Raw genomic sequence first — 19,586 nt, forward strand, 5'->3', positions numbered from 1 at the left:
AAAAGGTATGTATTTGTTGGGAAAAAATATAGTATATATAGGGTTTTGGTACTATCTGCGATTTCAGGCATCCACTGAGGGTTTTTGAACATATTCCCTGAGGATAAGGGGGGCTTCTGTATTTCTGTACTTCTTTTTTTAAATGTTTTTTTTTTTCTTAGTTTGGTTAGACATTTATAGTTTATGAAGTGATCCCCCTGATTACTGTATCACTCATCTGGCTCTACACATAGCCATTAAAATACTATTGACTCTTTTCCTATGCTGTACTCTATATTCCCGTTACTATACTCTTTAATGATAGGACTTTAGGCATAAAGATGGGCTAATACAGTGAGTTGGAGGAGGAAGAGGCATAATATAGTAAATGGAAAATGAACGTTAGCTTTGGGGTGAAGTTCTGGCCCCAATTTTCTTATTAACTTGCTAGGTCCTTGATAAGTGAGTACCTAGATCACCCTGGCCTTGTTTTTTCACTTGATTCTAAATGTATTTTAAAATTTTCATTGCTTTAGACTGACTTTTCAAATAATTCTCCAAATTTCTACATAATTTCATCCTGTGCTTCTTATAAAACCCTGGGACATTTTCGATGATACCTATCTTCCTGCTAATCCCTATGCTCAGTGCCATGTGAATGCAAACATATGGAGGAATTAAATACTTTAATGACTTTTCATAAGTCCAGATTTTCATGGCAAACATGGAGAGAGAGGAAAGGATGGGAAGAGCTTTAGGGTGGAGACATAATATGTTCATAATTATGTCTGATCTGATTTCACTTAGGCTCTGGCTACACAAGGCAGTGGAGTTGTGTTTTGGTTGTTGCTGTTTTTTGTTTTGTTTTGTTTTTGCAGCTGCCTTGAGAAAGAGAACATTGAGGTAGCCATGCAGAAATGTGTCTGGATCCTACCTTCATGGCCAAAGAGACCCTTGCAAAATGTGGTTATTCAAAATGTGGTTATTCATAGGCCTTTGAGACTATGAAGACTTTTATGTTTGCAAAAAGCTAATTATAACTTGATAATATCAGCTCCATAGGTTGAGGATGAGGAATATATCTTTAGCTAGTTTTAAACATTAACTTCTTGCAAAATATTGTTCAGAATCCTTCTTTCTCCAACATTTTTTCTTTTCTTTTTTGGAGATAACAGTTTTAAGCAATGGATTCAAGTTCAGACCTTGCTTTATAGAAATTCTTTTAATTTTATTCCAGGAAGGAGAGTTTTCAATGCTTCTCTCTGAAAAAGGGACTATTCTTCCTCTAAGAAAGTAGTTCTCAGCCCACGCATTCTTCTGTCAATTAATGTAGTTGTCACACAAGAAACCAAAAACCTCTCTCTCTCTTTTTTTTTTTTTAATAAGAAAATAACATTAATATACTTATAGGGATTCTGATATAGTGACAATTTTAAGAACATAGAATTGTACTAATGGGTATAAGTTTTATTGCTAAATCTCTAGAACTCAACAACAAATTCTGTTCATAGAACTATTATAGTGCTCTTGAGTATTAATTTTCCACTAAATATCTTTAAGATCGTAGTTAAAGAAGTGTAATTTCTTAAGATAGATGACAAGAGAAGACTGGTTACTTCTATAGCTGGATAGTGGGTACTAAAGGAGGGCAAATTCCTAGTAATTATTATGAAAGTCTACAGTTTAGACGACCACTGTGTATTGGTGGAAAGCCAGCTGCCCTAGAGAACACTCGAGTTTTCCCTCTTCTATCTCTGCAGGTGGAGGTTATTTTCACTGTCAACCCATCCACATGGCAAACAGCAAATAATTCTTCAGGCTCAAGGGTTTGGGAGGGGACTAAGGGTATTCCGAGAAGTTTAAGGGCAAATTCCAAATGTCTTAATCTCCTGCCTTCCCTTAAGTCCCTGCACAACCCCAGAAAGGAAAATGAGCTTCTGGGCATCCATTAATGAAAGAGTTAAAGTTCTTGAGCAACTTGCCACCTCAGCAGTGGGTGTGAAAGGTGCCTTGGGCCTTGGAGTAGTTGAAATTTGTCACTGAATCTAAATTTGTGACCCTCAGGCCTCTAGTGGAGGGGACATTTTCATAAGAATGGTCCTATAATTACCCTATTTTAAATATAACCCCAGAAAACCACAGCTTTTCACTTGCTGACCTTTGTCATTCTCTGGGAAACTCTAGGGACTTCTCTGTCATTCTTTAGGGACTTTATTCTCGTGGGACCCTCTTCCTTCTCCCAGAATCTGACCTGGCTTGGGAAAATACCTGAATATTTCTTTGACCTTTTCTGGGAATCACCTGGACTCCTTGGGTCTTCCCAGACCCTTCAGACCTCTGTCTAGCTCCCCTGTCCATAAACAATCTCTACTTTCAGAACCAGGCAAGCTGGGACATCCGCCTGCCTGCACTAACCACCTCCAGTTCCTCTGTCTATATACTATTCTGTATTCTGGGTCTGCCCTACCCTGCCCCTGCACCTCTTTGCATCAGCTACTCCTGTTATCTTTCCAAAATCAAAGTAGATGCCACCTCCTATCCAGCCTACATCTCCACTGTGTTACTTATATGTCCTCTGTAGTCTCATTTTGCAAGCATACTTCCTATTGCAGTTGCTTTATCTCTTCACTGATTTTTTTTTTTCTTCTTAGTGGTGAGATAAGGGAGACAAAGAGGACAAAAAATAACTCATTAAAATACTCTGCAGATGAAGTACAAATAACTTTTAAGTTGTTCTTCAGTAGGGCATTAAAAAAGGATAAGTTTTCCTGGTTATGTATGGAATTCCTATTCTTTATAGACAATTTAGAAAATAAACTAAACATGACTCATAGTTCTACTGACCAGAAATAACTTAACATTTTGATGTTGTTTCCTTCCAGTTTTTCTTCTTTGTGTATTTTTGTTTTATATATTGCCACTAGCCTTTTTTACATAACAGTGAAACATAAATGTATCTCCAAAAAGCTAATTTTTATTATTATTGTGGTAACCTGTATTCCAGCATATATATACATTTACATGTTCATACATTTCTGGTTTTTCTATAATTATGTATTCATAGCTGTTATGGACTGAATGTTTATGCCCGCTGCCCCAATTCATATATTGAAGCCCTAACTCCCTGATGACCTAATCTAACCCTAATTAATTTCCCAAGGGGCCCACATAATGCGATTAGTGGTTTTATAGGAAAAGGTAGAGAGATCTCTCTGTGTGTCCAAAAAATTCCATTTGAGCACACGGTGAGAAGGGAGCCACCTGCAAGCCAGAAAGAGAGTTCTCAGCAGAAATAGAGTTGGGTAGCACCTTGATCTTCCCAGCCTCTAGAACTGTGAGAAATAAATGTCTGTGGTTTAAGCCACCTAGTCTATGGTATTTTTGTTAAGGCAGCCTGAGCAGACCAAAGACAATAGCTAAAGGTTTGAAAAACAATAACTTAAAACTCACATTTAATTCTTTAATAGCCACTGAGAGATATATGATACTAGATGCTATCCTTTGTTTGAATAACAAAAGCACTAAGATTTCTTTGCTGGGATATTATAAATGATAAATTCTCTCATATACAGCAGTCGGATTTTGATAAGGCTATCTTGCCAGTATGGATAAAGACACAAGGAATAAACTCCCAAATAAGTTAAAATTTATAGTATTTAATAATAGCTAACACTTATGTGTACATAAAATGCCTCAGGAACTTCACTCAGTAATTTATTTATGTTAATTGTTTAGTCTCATTTAATCTCAGCATGCCAGCATTAAAAGCTCAGCTCTCTGAACTGCATCCAGGGTGTTCAGAGTGTGGGCCCTGGAGCCAGGTAGCCTGGGTTTACACCCCATTTCTGCCCCTTTGTAGCTGTGTAGACCTGGACTAGTTATGTACCCTCTCTAACTTCAGTTTCTTCAGCTGTAAAATAGGGTTAATAATGTATTGAAGATTAAATGAGTTGCTGCTTGCCCACGCTCTGCGTGGTGTCTGACACGTGGTAACTGTCCCATAAACGTGAGTATAGATGGGTGATTTCATTTTGAATTAGGGATTTTGGTGTTAGGGGATTTTCTGTCTCAATCTTGGATGTATAGATTTATTTGCTCACTTAGTCATTTCGCATAGGAAGAGGCCGAGACCGAGATTGCTTTTGGGTCAGTGAGAGGCAGATTTGGACCCACAGCTCTTCACAATATACCATAATGCTCCTGTGGTCTGACTTGTTACTTATAGAAAAAGGGACCATAGGCTAGAAATCAGAAAATTTTTTCTATAAAAGGCCAGGTAGTAAATATCTTAGGCTTTGTGGGTCACAGATGGTCTCTGTGACCCACAACGGCTCAATCCTGCCGTTGTAGTTTGATGGCAGCCATAGTATGCAAATATTGTCTGTTTCCAATAAAACTTTATTTACAGATGCTGCAATTTGAATTTCAGATAGTTTTCATTTGTCTTGAAATATTATTATTTTGATTTCTCACCCCCTCTACTACACTAACCATTTAAAAATGTAAAGCCATTCTTAGCTCACAGGTTATACAGAAACAGGTGTTGCTGTCGTGAGCCAGCCCTTGGACTCATTTTGCCTTTTGCAGAAGGTGGCGTGACCACTGTAACCTTTTTTCAGTGAAATTCCAAGGACTGAAATAATTTTTTTTATTATTGATTATTATTTATGCCTACAGCACCTGGTCTTCCTAGGTGGTCCCGCATCTAATTACTAACCAGGCCCGACCCTGCTTAGCTTCCAACATCAGACAATCAGGCTTGTTCAGGGTGGTCTGGCTGTAAACCATGGACCGTGGCTCCACTGGGGCGTGAACCCAGGACCTTCTGTGTGGAAAGCTGACATGCTAACCGCTATACTATGGAACCACGTCCTGAAATAATTTTCTTCCATTCATCCCTGCGGTCTCCTCAGACTGACTTTGGAAGCAGTTTGTCTTGGGGTGAAGGGTCTTTAGGGGCCATTGCCCCCTCTCTAATTTTTAGCCAGTCGTGACATAGCTGGTAATGAACATGTCATTTGAAATTTTGAGCCCTGCTCTTTGGGACTTTTCTATTGCACCATAGAGAAGAAATAAAAATAACCCGCAATTATGGCTCCTAAAGATGTAAAAGTAACTAAGTTTACTGAAAGGCACTGAAAAGTGTAAGCAAAAGAAAAAATGGATAAGAAAGGCACACTGTTAATAAACAGAACCCTCTTGTCAGAAAATACACTGGCTACTGTTTTTAATGAGTCTGCCATTCCTGCAGCTGAAATCAAGACACGTTTCAAATTCTTTAGGTTTCATTTTGGATTGGGTAAGGGGAAGCCACAGGGAAGTGGTGGTGTTGGAGTAAAGAGAGATAAAAATATTTTGTTCATAGTCATTTTTATTAGTTATAGCCTTTAAAGATATATATGAAAATAGAATTCATTGGATTTGAGAGAAGAAACTTATTCTTTACATCAGAAACTCTTGGACATTGCTACATTCACATAATGATTTTCTTTGCAAGTGTTATAGCCTCTGTGTTTTATTTTCAAGAGCAGTGGGCTTTTGTGGAATGACATGAATAGAAAGAGCTTCACCAAGAAGGCTGTTCTGAGCTAATCACCTCTTTTATGAGCTTTTGGAATCCATAAAGCCCAGGGAGCTCTGTGTAGACCCAACAGAGCACAGCTGTTTCCTTTCACTCCAGCAATCAAATGGCCTTGACTCGTGGATACGTGGATACTATCGCATAGACTCTTTCTGTTTTGGTTTTGAGCAGAAAACATCCTGTTACATGTTTAATGGAATAATTTAAATATGCCTAGTAGAAATAATACTTTTACTTTGAGAATATTCAGAGGGGGTGACACTTTTTAAAATACACACAGCATGTAAATTAAGTTAATAGTCCCCATGTTCTCTTAGACAAATGTGAGAACTATATGGATATGATAAATTCTTAGTTTTCCATGTTTTTCCTTTGTTCACATAATTCTCTTCCTCATCTTTCTTTTTGAAAGCTCTAATATTGGTTATAATCTATATGTTTTTGGGAGAGATAGGAGAATATTATTTTTTATACGCTGGCGGAGTTTTGAAATTCACCAAACAGAGGAAATAGTACTTATTCTTTTAGAGTGTCTTGTAGCAAAATTCCTGATTTGATCAGATAGTCTGAAGGAGTGGCTTTCAAATGTTTTTTGACCTCGATCTTCAGTAAGATACATGTTTTACTTAATGATCTGGTACATACAAACACACACTAAATATAGGGGTACATAGTAGTCTACTGTAGCCTCAAATTTCTTCCTAAATCTGCCATTCAGCTTTGGCCAACTGGCCAAATGGAGGAATGCCTACTTCAGTGTCATTTCTGGCACACCTAGACTTGTACTAGAAAAAGGATTGCAGATTGCATAGGAAACTGTCTTGTCTAACCAGTGTAGTGGCACCAGTAATGCAAACAAGACATGCCATTTGAATTTTTTGTTATCTTAATATTCACTTTGAAAAACAGGTAAGCACTCTAAATGTAACTTATTCCGAATGTCCTGTTTTATGCTTTATACATGAAAATTCTCTCAATTGAAAGTTTAAATGTATTTTTATTATTGGAGAGTAAAATGTTGCTATAATTGATGATTGTGAGGCTGCAAATTTTATACGTCCAAAAATTATTATATAAATAGTAAAAATTATAGATATAGATGGAGAGTTAATGTTGAGAAACAGCAATTGCTAATAATTTTGGGGCAACCATTGTGTCCTTTGTGTGAGTGCCGTTAGTGAAATTGCATCATTAGCATTAAGCAAATCTTCAAGCCCAGATGAAGAGGAGGTAGGTCTTGATCTCAGCCATTTTCTATTAGGGAAGAAGGAAAGCTTACTAAGTTGGTGGCAGTATCACCGCAGGCGACAGCTAAGCTGGCAGAGCTAGCACCAAAATATTTTTCTTTTGCACAGACCTCATTTGAGAATGTTTACTCAGTTTCACACAAGTCTCATCAGGCTGCTGTTGATAGTGTCAAAGAATTATGTTAAAAATGTTGAGACTCAGTGTACTCTACAGTGACACTGCAGTGACACTGAGCAGTGACACTGTCCCGGAGGGGGTCTCTTTATACGTAATATCTTAGTCCTACAAAAGATACAAGGAAGGTTTTCTAGTTATGTTCCTTCCCCCAGAATGAAATTTAAGATCTCAACGGCATGGTAAGACAGATAAAAAATGAATTAATGCTACTGCTAAATGATTTTCAGTAATGGTTGTACCAGTTTACATGCCCACTGGTGGTGTCTGAGAGTTCTGCTTGGTTGTTCTATATGTTTCTTAACACTTAGCATTGTCAGTATTTTTAGATGCAGCCATCATAGTACGTATGTAGTAGTTATAGTCATTTTAAATGAAGTCCTAAATGTCTCATGCTTCCTGAGTTCTTAAGCAGAACATAAATGAAATAATTGGTCTGTTATAGACAGCTAAGGGTCTGATATTCGAAAAGTCATTTCTCTATCTGTATATTCTATGTCTGTCCATTATAGTGAGAAGTGCTTTTTTAATGCTGTCTTAGTGGCTGACTCTAGAAGCTTCTCTTCCACTCCTTCCCCAACAGAGAATTAAGTAGGTTAGAAATTTTATGTTTGAGTCTGTAAGCTGCAAGTTCATCTGGGTGCTATTTCAGGGCCTTAGAGGTATAGCAATCCATACTCTGTTTGCAAACCTCAGAAACCAAATTCTTTTACCCTTCGCATGTACCAGGCCCAGTCTAAAAACCCCTTCCTTCTAGCTGCCTCAGCTGCTGTGGACAAATAGTTTATTGATGTATGGGGTGAGCCCAACTCCAAAGGCAAATAGTGTTTGGCTGATGACTGACTACAGAGGACTTCTCTACAGGGGCAGGGTGAGGTTGCAGAGAAATGGAAAGGGTGTGACTGGCAAGGCGAGGAGCCAGCACAGTGAAAAGGCAGCAGGGACCAGCTGCTTGGGGTGTAATGGGAATTTACTTACCTTGTTTACATCAGGAAGCCAGTTCTACTGAAATCCTTAATACCATTCACATGCTAGTTCATGTGAGTTCCACATAAAGCATCAGACAAAAGATTGGGCCTCTTTCCAAACTTAATTCAGGGTGAATTCCAAGGTGATTTCAGGTAATTCACTCAGTCTTCTTAGCTCTACTTTTCTCTCTTTGTTATGTATAACCAGACTTCCATGAGAAAATGATCAAGATGGATGGTGCCTGAAGAAGGCATCTAAGTTAGCCTCCCCTGCATATGCAAGAACATGACTAGTTTAAATTTGTGAATCTGCCTTCTTTAAATAAATTTGGAATTGATCAGTGTCTGCCCTTGATGATTTATTAATATGTTTATTATTATTTTTTTAGATGTCTGCAAGGACAATACTGTAGAAACAGAGTATCTTGATTTCTTGTATACTTTTAGAACATCACTCACAATAGAGTTGAAAATGACCAGTGTATTAAGTATTATTAAACATTATTCTTTTGAGAGACTATCCACGGTTGGTAAACTGTAAACATGAAAGTCATCTGGTTTTGTTTTTTTTTTTGTATTTTTTTTAAATGCAGTTCTTTCATATCCTCTGGTTGTTCCTTTTGTATTCTTTCATTTCTACTTGACTTAGTTTTGAGAATGGAATAAATTTAAGCCCAGACTTTTATAATATAGAGAGTAAAAGGGATCCACAAGAGGGTAATGTCCCAACATTAATTGATAAATAGGATTGTGTGTGTGGAAGTATTTCTACAGCGTTAAACAAAGAGAATGTTCCTTTGTATAACAGCCTAAAGAGTTGCCTGACATTCAAGTGTTTATCAAAATGCAAGTAAATCTCCCACTTCCTTTTAGTTGTGAACATTTTAAAAAAGACAATCACAGAAGATATAATTACAAAAACCAGCAGCTTTGTCACACTCCAGGTATTTTTTTCAAATTCTTTATACTGAATTTTATTTACGCTTATTAACTTGACATTGGATCTTGTTTCCAAAATTCCCTCAAAGGAAAAAGAAAGTTCTGTCAGTATTGATTTTGGTCACGAGTTGACTGCTTCCTGTATAAATTCTTGTTGGAAAGTTTGGAAGTAATCAAGATAGTCTCCCCTCTCAGAGAGAGCCAATCTAATCAGCAGAAAATACTCTCCTGGCAACTCCTCCTTCCGCTTGATATTTCCTTTCTCAGGCCTGTGGGTGAGGGTAAAAAATAAACTCCAAACAAAAAAATTTCACCTTTTCTTCAGCTTGTTAACTTCCCTAGGTAGAACAGAAAAGAAGTGGCACTAGAATTCATATTGCAAAAATCATGTTTTCTTGCAGACACACCAACAACAGGGATGGGATCTGAGCTGCTCTTCTGTATCAGGACATTTTAGAAGAAATAATGCCCCCCCTACCCCCATGAAAGTACTTTTATTGTTTTCATTGGTCATAAAAGTAATACATTCTCAGTGTAATGAATATAGAGAATACATGTAAAGTAGAATGTGAAGTTTCCCCATAATTGGTGCTGTCATTTAAGATTGTGTGTGTGTGTGTGTGTGTGTGTGTGTGTGTGTGTGTGTGTTGTCAACATAAATGGGATGGTACTTGGCATACTGTTCTATAACCTGCTTTTTTTCACTGAATGTTTTTGCTTTGTAGGCTCTTCACTATGCCAGTATCCTCCCTCTCCCTCTCTCCCTCTCCCCCCCCCCCTCTCTCTCTTTCTCTCTCTCAACTTTATTAGCATTTATTTAATGCTGCATTTACTTCCAGCCCATAAGGTTTTGTTTCTTCAGTTTCTTTGGGATATCTTTTTCTCCTGTGGAACCCCCTCTTCTGGTTTAGGAACAAGCTGCTCTTTTTCAGCAGGGAGTCATCTCAGTGTGGCAGGGGGAGCTCACACATGGGTCACTCCACCCATGAGCTCTGTAAGTTCTGTGCCACATCTTGGGGGCTTTGTTCCCCTGGATGTGCTCATTGACCAGAGAATCTCCATTGAAACCCTTATGTTCACCCTTACTCTCCGCATTTTTAAGCATGTGTAGCAAAAATTCAGCACTCTTTTTTTGGGCCACTGACCCTGCGTCCAGCCCATTGTTTGGGTCACACCTCCCAGCTCCACCACTGTAATGATGGAATGGCACATATTGCTTCTTTAAAGTGACATCCTTCAGATACTTGGTGGCTTTTAGGATGTGTGTACCTCTTGATGGCCTCGGCAGTTTCATGAAATGGATCTGAAGATTTGAACTTCTTGATTTGCATGAGTGTGGGGTTTTCTGGGTCAAGTGAATAGCAAACCATTTTGAGAAGTCAACCTGGGCAGCTTTGGGAAGAGCTGCAATGTTCTTTTTTAATGACTCTATCACATGGATGAGTCACTTGATTTCTAAGGGACATTACATCATTTCCCGTTTTCCGATGTTGTTCAATATGCTAGCCACCAGCCACATGTGGCAATTTCACTTTGAATTAAGTACTGTTTACAGGTCATTCCTCAGTCCCTCACATCACACTTCAGGTGCTCAGTAGCTGTATGCGACTAGCACAGATGTAGACCGTTTTCATCATTACGTAAAGTCCTATTGGACACTGTTGTTTTACTCGACTGGTTTTCAGACTTTTTTTGAGTATGTTTCTATTTCTTTATTCATCCATTCCTTGTTCATTCAACAAGTAATTATTGAATACTCCCATGTTCTAGGCACTGTGCTAGCAGGTACTTGGATATCTCATTCATAAAACAAAAACACCTGCATTCTATCAGCAAAAGGTTTTGAGTACTCCCAAAAATGTATATATATTTATAGCTTGTGTGTTATTCTATTATGCTATTATAAAACATGTTAAAATAGGAAGAAAAATAAGATAAAAGTGTGCATAATTTCTGCAGTAGTTTTCCTGTGTTCTACCTTGGAAGCCACTGTTCTGCATGAGGCTCTTGCACTAGGCAGATCTGAACTGTAACCACATTTTAAGTAGGTCGTCCTCTTTTTTATCCCTTCTGAATCTATTTCATAAAAAGATCTTTTTTTTTGTTGCTATTTATAGGCTTTTTCCTACACTGTCTGAATTTGTTCTTTTACTTACATATTCACTTAGCAAGCATTTATTAAGTTCATACTACGTATATGTTAGGTAGGTGCTGGGAAATTGAAAAAGTCATGGTTCCTGCCTTCGAATGAGACAGGCCAGCAAATCAGTTATTCTGATGTGGGGTGTTATGGAAACGCAGCAGAGAGGCATAAAAAAAGATATTGTTTGGCAGAACGGAAGACAGCTCTCATAAATATGACCTCCTCTTTGCTTAGCTATTGCATTCTGTTTTAGGACTTAATAGAATCACAGATTTCTCCAACAGTGCTGTTTTTCTCAATGGTATTTTCTTTTCTGTGGAAAAAAATATAAAATCTTAAATCATCGATTTAAGAATATTAAGCCACTGTCAGTTGTCATATTAAGTATCTATGTTAAATGCTCACCTTTCCATTTTTAGACTTAGATATTAGGGTTGGAAGGGCTCTATTTAAGACAGAAGGTAAGCACAAAAAATTATATAGCTACTATTGTTTGAGAGGGGGGAGCAAAATCACCACTGATGTGTGTGTGTATTCATGCTTTCATTGAACAAATATTTTAAAAATACCTCTTATGCAGAAAAAGCACTTAATCCCCAAATAAATTTCTCACATAGGCTTTTACTTGGGGAATTCTGAAGAATATAATGGATGATAATATTTAGAGCAAATTTAGAAATGAAAGAATTGATTATGTATTCTTTTTTCCTCTCTTTTAGGGCAAGTTAGAGTGTTCAGAGCTCTTTATACATTTGAACCCAGAACTGTAAGTATTCAGTTTTTAACTTTAAAATTGTCATAAAAAGCTAAGATTTTTTTCTCTGGCCTAAATGTTCTGCCTTTTCTTTAATAGCCCTAAGTACTTCACAGACATGGATGTTCAGTCACTTCCTACTGTAGTCCAGAGGTGTAAAAGCTCAGCCCTTTGGTTGATCTGCATGTCCTTTCATCTGGTGGTCCTGTTGTCTATCCTGTGCCGCTTCTCTCCATGCGGTGACACCACCTGCTTTAAAGTCACCAAGTGACTTGCATATAACGTTGTCTTAGTCATCCTTCCACTAATTCTCATGGTAACCTTCCCTGATCTTCCCCTTGACCCGCTACCTCAAATTACATTATGATGGCACCTGCCAACCACCCAGAGCAGTTTTTTTTTGTCTCTGCTGTATTCATTTTCCGCTGTTATAGTTTCTGGCGTCCATCCATAAATTTACCCATCCACCCATGGTTTAGAGAGCACTTATAATGTGCCAGACAGTGGTCCAAGCCTTGGGGATAGTGCAGTGACAACAGAAAGGACGGTCTCACGGAGCTCACAATCCCAATGGGGAGAGACAGACAGTAAGTGGACAAATGGGTGTGACTGTCAGGGACTGGTAAGTGCTATGAAGAAAAATAAGGAGAGTGAGGGGCAATGAGATTAATTAAAGGAGGAAGAATGTTATTTTTGATAGAGTGTTTATGGATGACCTTTCTGTAAAGGTCACATTTGAGTAGAGACCTGAAGAAAGTGAAAGAGCAGAAGAAACAGCAGGTGTAAAGAGAATGCTTGGTGGGTTCTAAAAATAGCAGGGAGGACAGCGAAGCTAGGAAAGTCATGAACAAGGGAGAGAGAGGTAGTTTAGCAAGGCTGGGTCATATAGGGATTTTTGGGTTCATTTGGATTTTTCCCTGCGTAAGATGAGAAGCAGTTGGAAGGTTTTGAGTACAAGAGCGATTGGGTAGTTAAGTTTTAGAAGAACCATTCTACCTGAGGTGTGGACACCCATCTAGGAGAATAAGAATGGAATCAGGGAGTCCAAACAGGAGGCAGAGGAGAAAGAAACCCATTCTAATTGACTTTTCTCTATTACACACTTGAGGTGTGGGCAGCTGGCCTGCTGCTGACTTCGTCTGGGTTTGCCTTGGGCTGTGCGGTCCCTCGAACAAGTGGCCCTGAGCATTGATTCACTGCTATCAGGCCAGGGCCAGCATTCAAACCCTAAATCTGTCATTTACTCACTCTGTGCATTTACTTAGCCTCGTGGCCATCATTTCCCTATATTTGAAAACAGGAGTAATGTTAGCCATCCTACAGCAGAACATTTTTGTGAGCATGAAGTGAGATGGTGCCACTAAATGGCAGCAGGCAACAGCTAGTATGGAGAAAGAGCACGTTCAGATGAGCTCTCCCAAGACTTTGTAAATACAATATTTCTGGGACAAGAAAGAGATTTGGTAATCAGAGGTAAGTCTCAGCTTTTTATTCTTCTCACGAAGAGGTTCCAGTGACATCTCACTCCTGTGTTGTTGAGTGTGGGGAATGGGCAGTGTGTTAGTCTGCTACGGCTGCTGTAACAGAGTACTGCAGACTGTGTAGCTTGATCAACAGAAATTTATTTTCTCAGAATTCTGGCGGCTAGGAGTATGAGATCAAGGTGTCAGCAGGGTTGGATTCTTTTGAGGCTTTTCTCCTTGGCTTGTAGATGACTGTCTTTCTCCTTGTGTCTTCAACATGGTGTTTCCTCTGTACTCATCTGTGTTCTAATCTCTTCTTAAAAGGACACCAGACAGATTGGATGAAGGCCTACTCTAATGACCTCCTTTTAACTTAATTTCCTCTTTAAAGACTCTGTTTCCAAATACTGTCACATTCTGAGGTACTCGAGGGTTAGGACTTCAACATATGAATTTTGGGGGGACACAAAAGGTAAGGAAGTTTGAGACCCAGACACTGTTGTCTTTGTCTCCTGATGATGGGAGGAGTATTTATGACTCTCATTGTCCAAATCATTTGTTTCTCAGGTTATTTTAACCCCTGAGGCTGATAGGAGTGGGAAAAGGGAAGTGTGATCATCAGCTCTTCCCCTGGGCTGGTCTATCAATAGACCATTTTCTGCTGCCTCCCTACCTCTAGAAAGGGACCTACATTTACTCAGTTGAGACCTGAGGTGACTTGACGCTTTATCCAAGCCCCCTTCCCTAGTGTCCTGTTTATCATCATCTTTGTCCTTTCTTACTGACCTCCTCTTTCTCCTTTGATTCTCCAGGACCTTTAACAAATATTTTTGATTGGTTGATGCATTAATTACTTTAATTCGCCTTCAGTTCTGCTCCAGGTGGAGTCTCTCCACTGCTTTTTATCTTAGTTATTATTGAATGCATGGGAGAAAATAGACATTTATTTATTGGATTTTTTTTTAATATCCTGTATTTAAAATGTTATTGAATTTTTTAATATCCCTGGCTCCAAGGATCCTAGGATGCAGAGCAATGCCGTTATTATCATGAATGTGTTGGATGTTCAGTAATGACTACTCCACACACGCTGCCCCCACTCATACTCTGCCCCTTTCTGCCTCCCCTCAATCCAGACATTAAAGGTAGCCTCTACCTCCCATAGGCCTTCCTCACTGGTTAACTGCCCATGCTGGTACCAGCTGTTCAATATTTTGAATATCATCCCAGAACTAGGTTAGTTTTTCATTCTTTTTCTAAATGAGAATATCTGTTGGAAAATAATGGAAGCTCAGTTTGGTCTTTCTCTCCTGGTAGGATAAATGTATCAGACTACATCCTAAAGTGACCTGGCCTCCTTAAAGTCATTGGGACCAGGTAAAATGGAACAGCTGAGTTGGACCCTGTGGGACCATTGCTGATATGCGCAGCACCCCAGGGAGGCCTGGGTCTAGTTTTCAGCTACTATTCCACCCTCAGGAGATAGAGACAGCAATGCCCAATTCCACAGTTGGTAATCCACTGAACAGGAAGAATACTGGGCAGCTTGTGGCTCCTGGTTCTCCCTGCTAACACATTTCTCCTCTGTCTCATTTGAAGGCAAAGTAGTCCTGGCACCACCCAGCCCTGTTTGTTTTTTATTTCTCACCCAAACCCAATCCAATAAGGTGTCAGTGAGAGACCTGGCTGGACTGGATAGACCAGTGTAAAGACACACTGATAGAGAAAGAATGGCTGGCGTTCCCTGTGTTCTACAGGTGTAGCATTGATTTTTAAAGAGAAACCAGCAGGACCCTGCTCTATCATGTAATGTGTGCTGGACTTCACTAGGTTTGTAGCACTAAGTATGGAGCAAGGAACCCTAGAATGGGATTCCAGCTGAAGTAGGAGCCCTGCTTTGCCACATACCCGCTGTGATTTGTGACAAGTTCTTCACCCTCTCTGTAAGCCTGGTTGTGAAATGCAGATTATATTCATGACCCAGCCCTGGGTTGTTGTGAAGATCAAATGATGTTAAATATACTTTGCAAGTATAAGGTGCTGCTGTTGGTTTTGTTGTAATGCATTATGTGGGGTTGGGGTGGGGAAGAAACAACAGATATTTTCCATGGCCATCGCCTTTTAACCAGGTCATGTTACCATATTGACTAATAATGGCTGTGCATGACCTTCTGTATGACTCTCTGTATGGTGAAGAACAGGGGCTCCAGAATCCGACTGCCGTGGTACCAGTCTAGGGTCTACCACATACCAGGTTGATGGCCTTAGATAAGTTTCTCATCTATAAATGTGTTGATTAAGGGTAGCACCCACCTCATAATGTTGCCAGTGAGGCTTAAATTCTTCAATATTTGTAAGTATTCAGACCAATGCCTGGGACATAATGATACTGTAAAATGTTAAATAAAAACGTCTATGGAGAATTTGATTTTTTAAAACTAATTTTTGGGGCTCTAGGTTGATAAATCTGAAAAATTTCATAAGTATTTCGTAGTCTTTCTAATTTTTTTAAATAAAATATATATTTGCGTAAACCAACTAAATTAATGCTTTGGGAATTACATGTTACCAAGAATATATAGAACAAGAATGAGAATGTACATTACCAAGTTTGTACTCATCTCTGTAACATCCCAGTGGCTAACAATTTACTTGTTCTGATACCTTGTGGTTCTTCAAGGAGAGAGGAAAGGAGGAATGTGGTTAAAATCCAAAGAACAAGCTGGAAATAGAGAAATGCTTACTTGATTGTGTCACTATCTTCTCATTTCTGTTCCATGAATATGATGCCAGGAATTTCAAAGTAGATCTTCATCAAACAATTTACATTAAATTTCCTGCAAGTGGTTTCTTAAAAAAGAGTGAATATTGTAGACAAAAATCTATGCTTTAAAAATCATGAAATTACCTTGTTGTCTATACTGTTAGCAATAGTTTGAAGAACTTTGTAGACCACCTCCTGAGCTAGTTTAGGAAAAACTGCCCTTAGTTTCTTTGGAAGAAAATAATTACCTTGTTGTCTCTACTGTTAGCAATAGTTTGAAGAACTTTGTAGGCCACCTCCTGAGCTAGTATAGGAAAAACTGCCCTTAGTTTCTTTGGAAGAAAATATTTTATGGGTAGTAAGTGGCATAGTGTATTTGGGAGCTATTGAATAAAAAGAGAATAAACAGTCCATTCTCTCTTCTCGGGATGAAAAAATAGTGAGACCTTACTGAGATCAACCGCCTGTTCTTGTTGCCTCAGTTGAAAAACAAGTCTGACCTAATGGTGGCTTGTGGCACTATTGAATAGCAGACATTAATTAAAAAACTGAAACAGGAGTAAGAAGTACCAAAATGATCATACTTAGTGACATTTTCCAAATGATGACCTTTACCAAACCATGCAGGACAAGAATTACTTATATTAAGAGATTTAACTGTTCTTGGCTTTTATTGCCCTTTAAAAAATTGAAGTAAAAGTCACATAACATAAAATTAACCACTTTAAAGTAAACAATTCAGTGGCATTTAGTGCATTCACAATGTTGTCAGCCACCACCTCTATCTAGTTCCAAAACGTTTTTGTCACCCCAGAAGAAAACCCCAAATCCATTAAGCACTAACTTCCCATTCTTCCTTTTTTTTTTCTTTATGAGAAAGACAAATCATAGGTTTTTGTGTGTGGGTGCTTTGTTTTTCTGAGTTATTTGTTCAATACTTTTTCAAAATTTGCCTTTTGATTTCAAGGGTGAATGATATTATTAAATGAGAAATTTTAGGTAGACTTGATTTCTGTGATTTTAGAAGTAGACCAAAACTTGTAGGCAGAGATGACTTCGATGAAAGCACTGATTGAGGAGGATTTATTGTCAGACATAAGTGAATTTATTGTTAGACATAAGTGGGCAGGGTTAGCTTTTATAAAAGTACAGAATAAGAATGGCCCAGGATGGCTGTAAGACCAGAAAGATCTCTTGAAGGCATTGAGCTCTTTTAAAACTCCAGGAAACTTAGAGTCATTTTAGAATAATGCTTAGTTTTAACATATATTCTATTTTCCATACTTCCTTACATCCTACTTCATTCTCCCCTCCTATCCCTACTGTCATCTAAAGGAGAGATAGTCAAAGGGTGTTAAAATTGCCAGTGAAAGCTGAACTTACTGTTACGGAGATGGCTTCTGTGTCTAGCTGGGATGCTATCTAATGTAGTAAGCGAGTCCCCTTTCTGGCCTCTCTGAGAATGATCCAGTTCGCAACAGGGAAATAGGAAAGGAAATAGTGTCTTTAATCATTTTCTATAGCCATCACATACTGGTAGTCATGTTGATTATAGATCATCAGAACGTTTTAGAGACTGATTAGAGAAAACCTTAGAGGACTTAACTTTTTTCCTCCTAAATGCCTATTTCAAATAATATTAAAAAGTATGTCATTGAGTCTTCATTGGTTCAGATAACTTTGCATAGCTTGAGCTATGTGTAAGCCCAGTCTCTAATGTAATCAAAATGTAAATCAAACAAAATGTAAATGCAACAAATGCTTCAGGAAGTTGCCTTTTAAAGGAGCTCAGCCATTTTTTTTTTGGTATCATTAATTATCATTTGCTATTTTTTATATTTGCATTTATAATGCATCTAAATATTCATGTATTGTGGTTGTTTAAGCATGATATAGCTGATGCAGTCTTCATTTATATTCAGGGGGAAATAGTTTTAATATAGATCAGCTTTGCCAATAAATAAATTACTAGTGCAGAGTAATATTTACTACCCTAGTTCATGACTGAGAGAGGAGATAAACAAATGGAAAAATAAATGGATGAAATAATTTGTTTCACTAGCATAATATTTATTTGTATGGAACAATAGCTATAATCAGAAATACCAAAGCCTCCTATTAAAAAAAGCATTTTTCCAACTAAAATTATGTAAGTAATAAAATTTTGAAAATTTTCTATACATATTTCTTGCATTATTGTGATCTTATCCTGTGGGAAATTTTGTGCTGTATGTTTTTCACTCATCATGACAACATAAACATTTCTCAATACCTGAAACTCACTCTAAATAGACATCATCCTATTTACTTATAAGGCCATGCTGATAAGTGTTATCTACTGATGTGAAAAAGAAGCTGTTTAATTAAAGTGCTTGGCTTTATTCAGAGAGTTTGTTGGACCTTTGGGTGGTACAGGCCAGTGCACATACTGACTGTAAGAATGTAACCCCTTAGAGCTGCTTATGGTCTGGACTGTCTGAGTTACTGCTTCATATCTTTCAGCTCTATAGCCTTATTAAATGTTGAATTATAAGTGAGAATTAGTTATTCTCACTTATAAAATGCTCATTCTTTCTGAACGTAATGGTTTTCTCAAAATAAGCAGATAGCAGATATTGATATGAAAGTGTTTAAGAATTGACACCTAATCATTTAGGAGAGAGCCAAGCTTCTAGTTATTTTTCATGGTTTTAACTCTAGACATTTACCCTTTTATGAACAAATATATATAGCACCTTTGGAATTCCTGCCAGAAAGAAGTTTTATTAATATTCTATTTTGATATAAAAATTCCCAGCTTTCATTGTGGAAGAATATAAGGGGTGTGTGTGGTGGTAGGGGGTGTGGGGGGAATCCTTATTTGTTATATAAATAATTCCTTGAAATTCGTTTGGGAAACATTTAGCCTTCTATATATGTGTTAATTTGTCAATAATGTTTTGTTAAATGGTTTATGTGCTGGTTTAAAACCACATTTTCTATAAGGATGCTTTACCATTTGGAATCTATATAATTATCATAATCATTGTATTCTAATTCATGAAGATACCACATGGAGTCAAACTTTAAATTTTTTTTCTTTTAGCCAGATGAATTATACTTTGAGGAAGGTGATATTATCTACATTACTGACATGGTAAGCTCAGCTAAAATTTTGTACTATAATATATTAACTAAAGATGTATAATGTAAGACTATTTGTATGGCTGTAATATTGTATATTATTTAAATGCGTACCTATACAGAAAAACATATGACCAAATCTATTGATTTTAGCATTATTTGTAATAGCATAAGATTAGAAATAGAACTTATGTCTATCAACAGGAAAATAGTCAAATAAACTTTGGTATATTAGAGTATTCAGCTACAAAAAAATGAGAAATATCTCTGCATACTATAGTGGAGTAATTTCAGTAAACAAAAAGCAAGAGGAAAAAAAATGTGAATAGTGCGCCTTCACTTATCTAAGAAAAGGTGAGAAGATGTACATAAATCTATTTTCTCCAATTTAAAGGAAAAAGTCCAAGGAGGAGTTATAAAGTAAAATTAAAAAAATAGTTTTTTCTATGT

The 19,586-nt window shown here is 37.7% G+C and overlaps 1 protein-coding gene across 1 annotated transcript in view; it reads left to right on the forward strand.

Moving 5' to 3' along the window:
* The window catches only part of OSTF1 (osteoclast stimulating factor 1), a 46,696-nt gene that overhangs the window by 9,143 nt on the left and 17,967 nt on the right, over window positions 1-19,586 (forward strand). The window contains exons 2-3 of the mRNA XM_006918448.3: window positions 11,752-11,798; window positions 19,099-19,149. Of these exons, the coding sequence (XP_006918510.1) occupies window positions 11,752-11,798; window positions 19,099-19,149 (98 nt within the window). The remainder of the gene's footprint in view (window positions 1-11,751; window positions 11,799-19,098; window positions 19,150-19,586) is intronic.

Source organism: Pteropus alecto, unplaced genomic scaffold, assembly GCF_000325575.1.
Source record: "Pteropus alecto unplaced genomic scaffold, ASM32557v1 scaffold95, whole genome shotgun sequence".
NCBI lineage: Eukaryota > Metazoa > Chordata > Mammalia > Chiroptera > Pteropodidae > Pteropus > Pteropus alecto.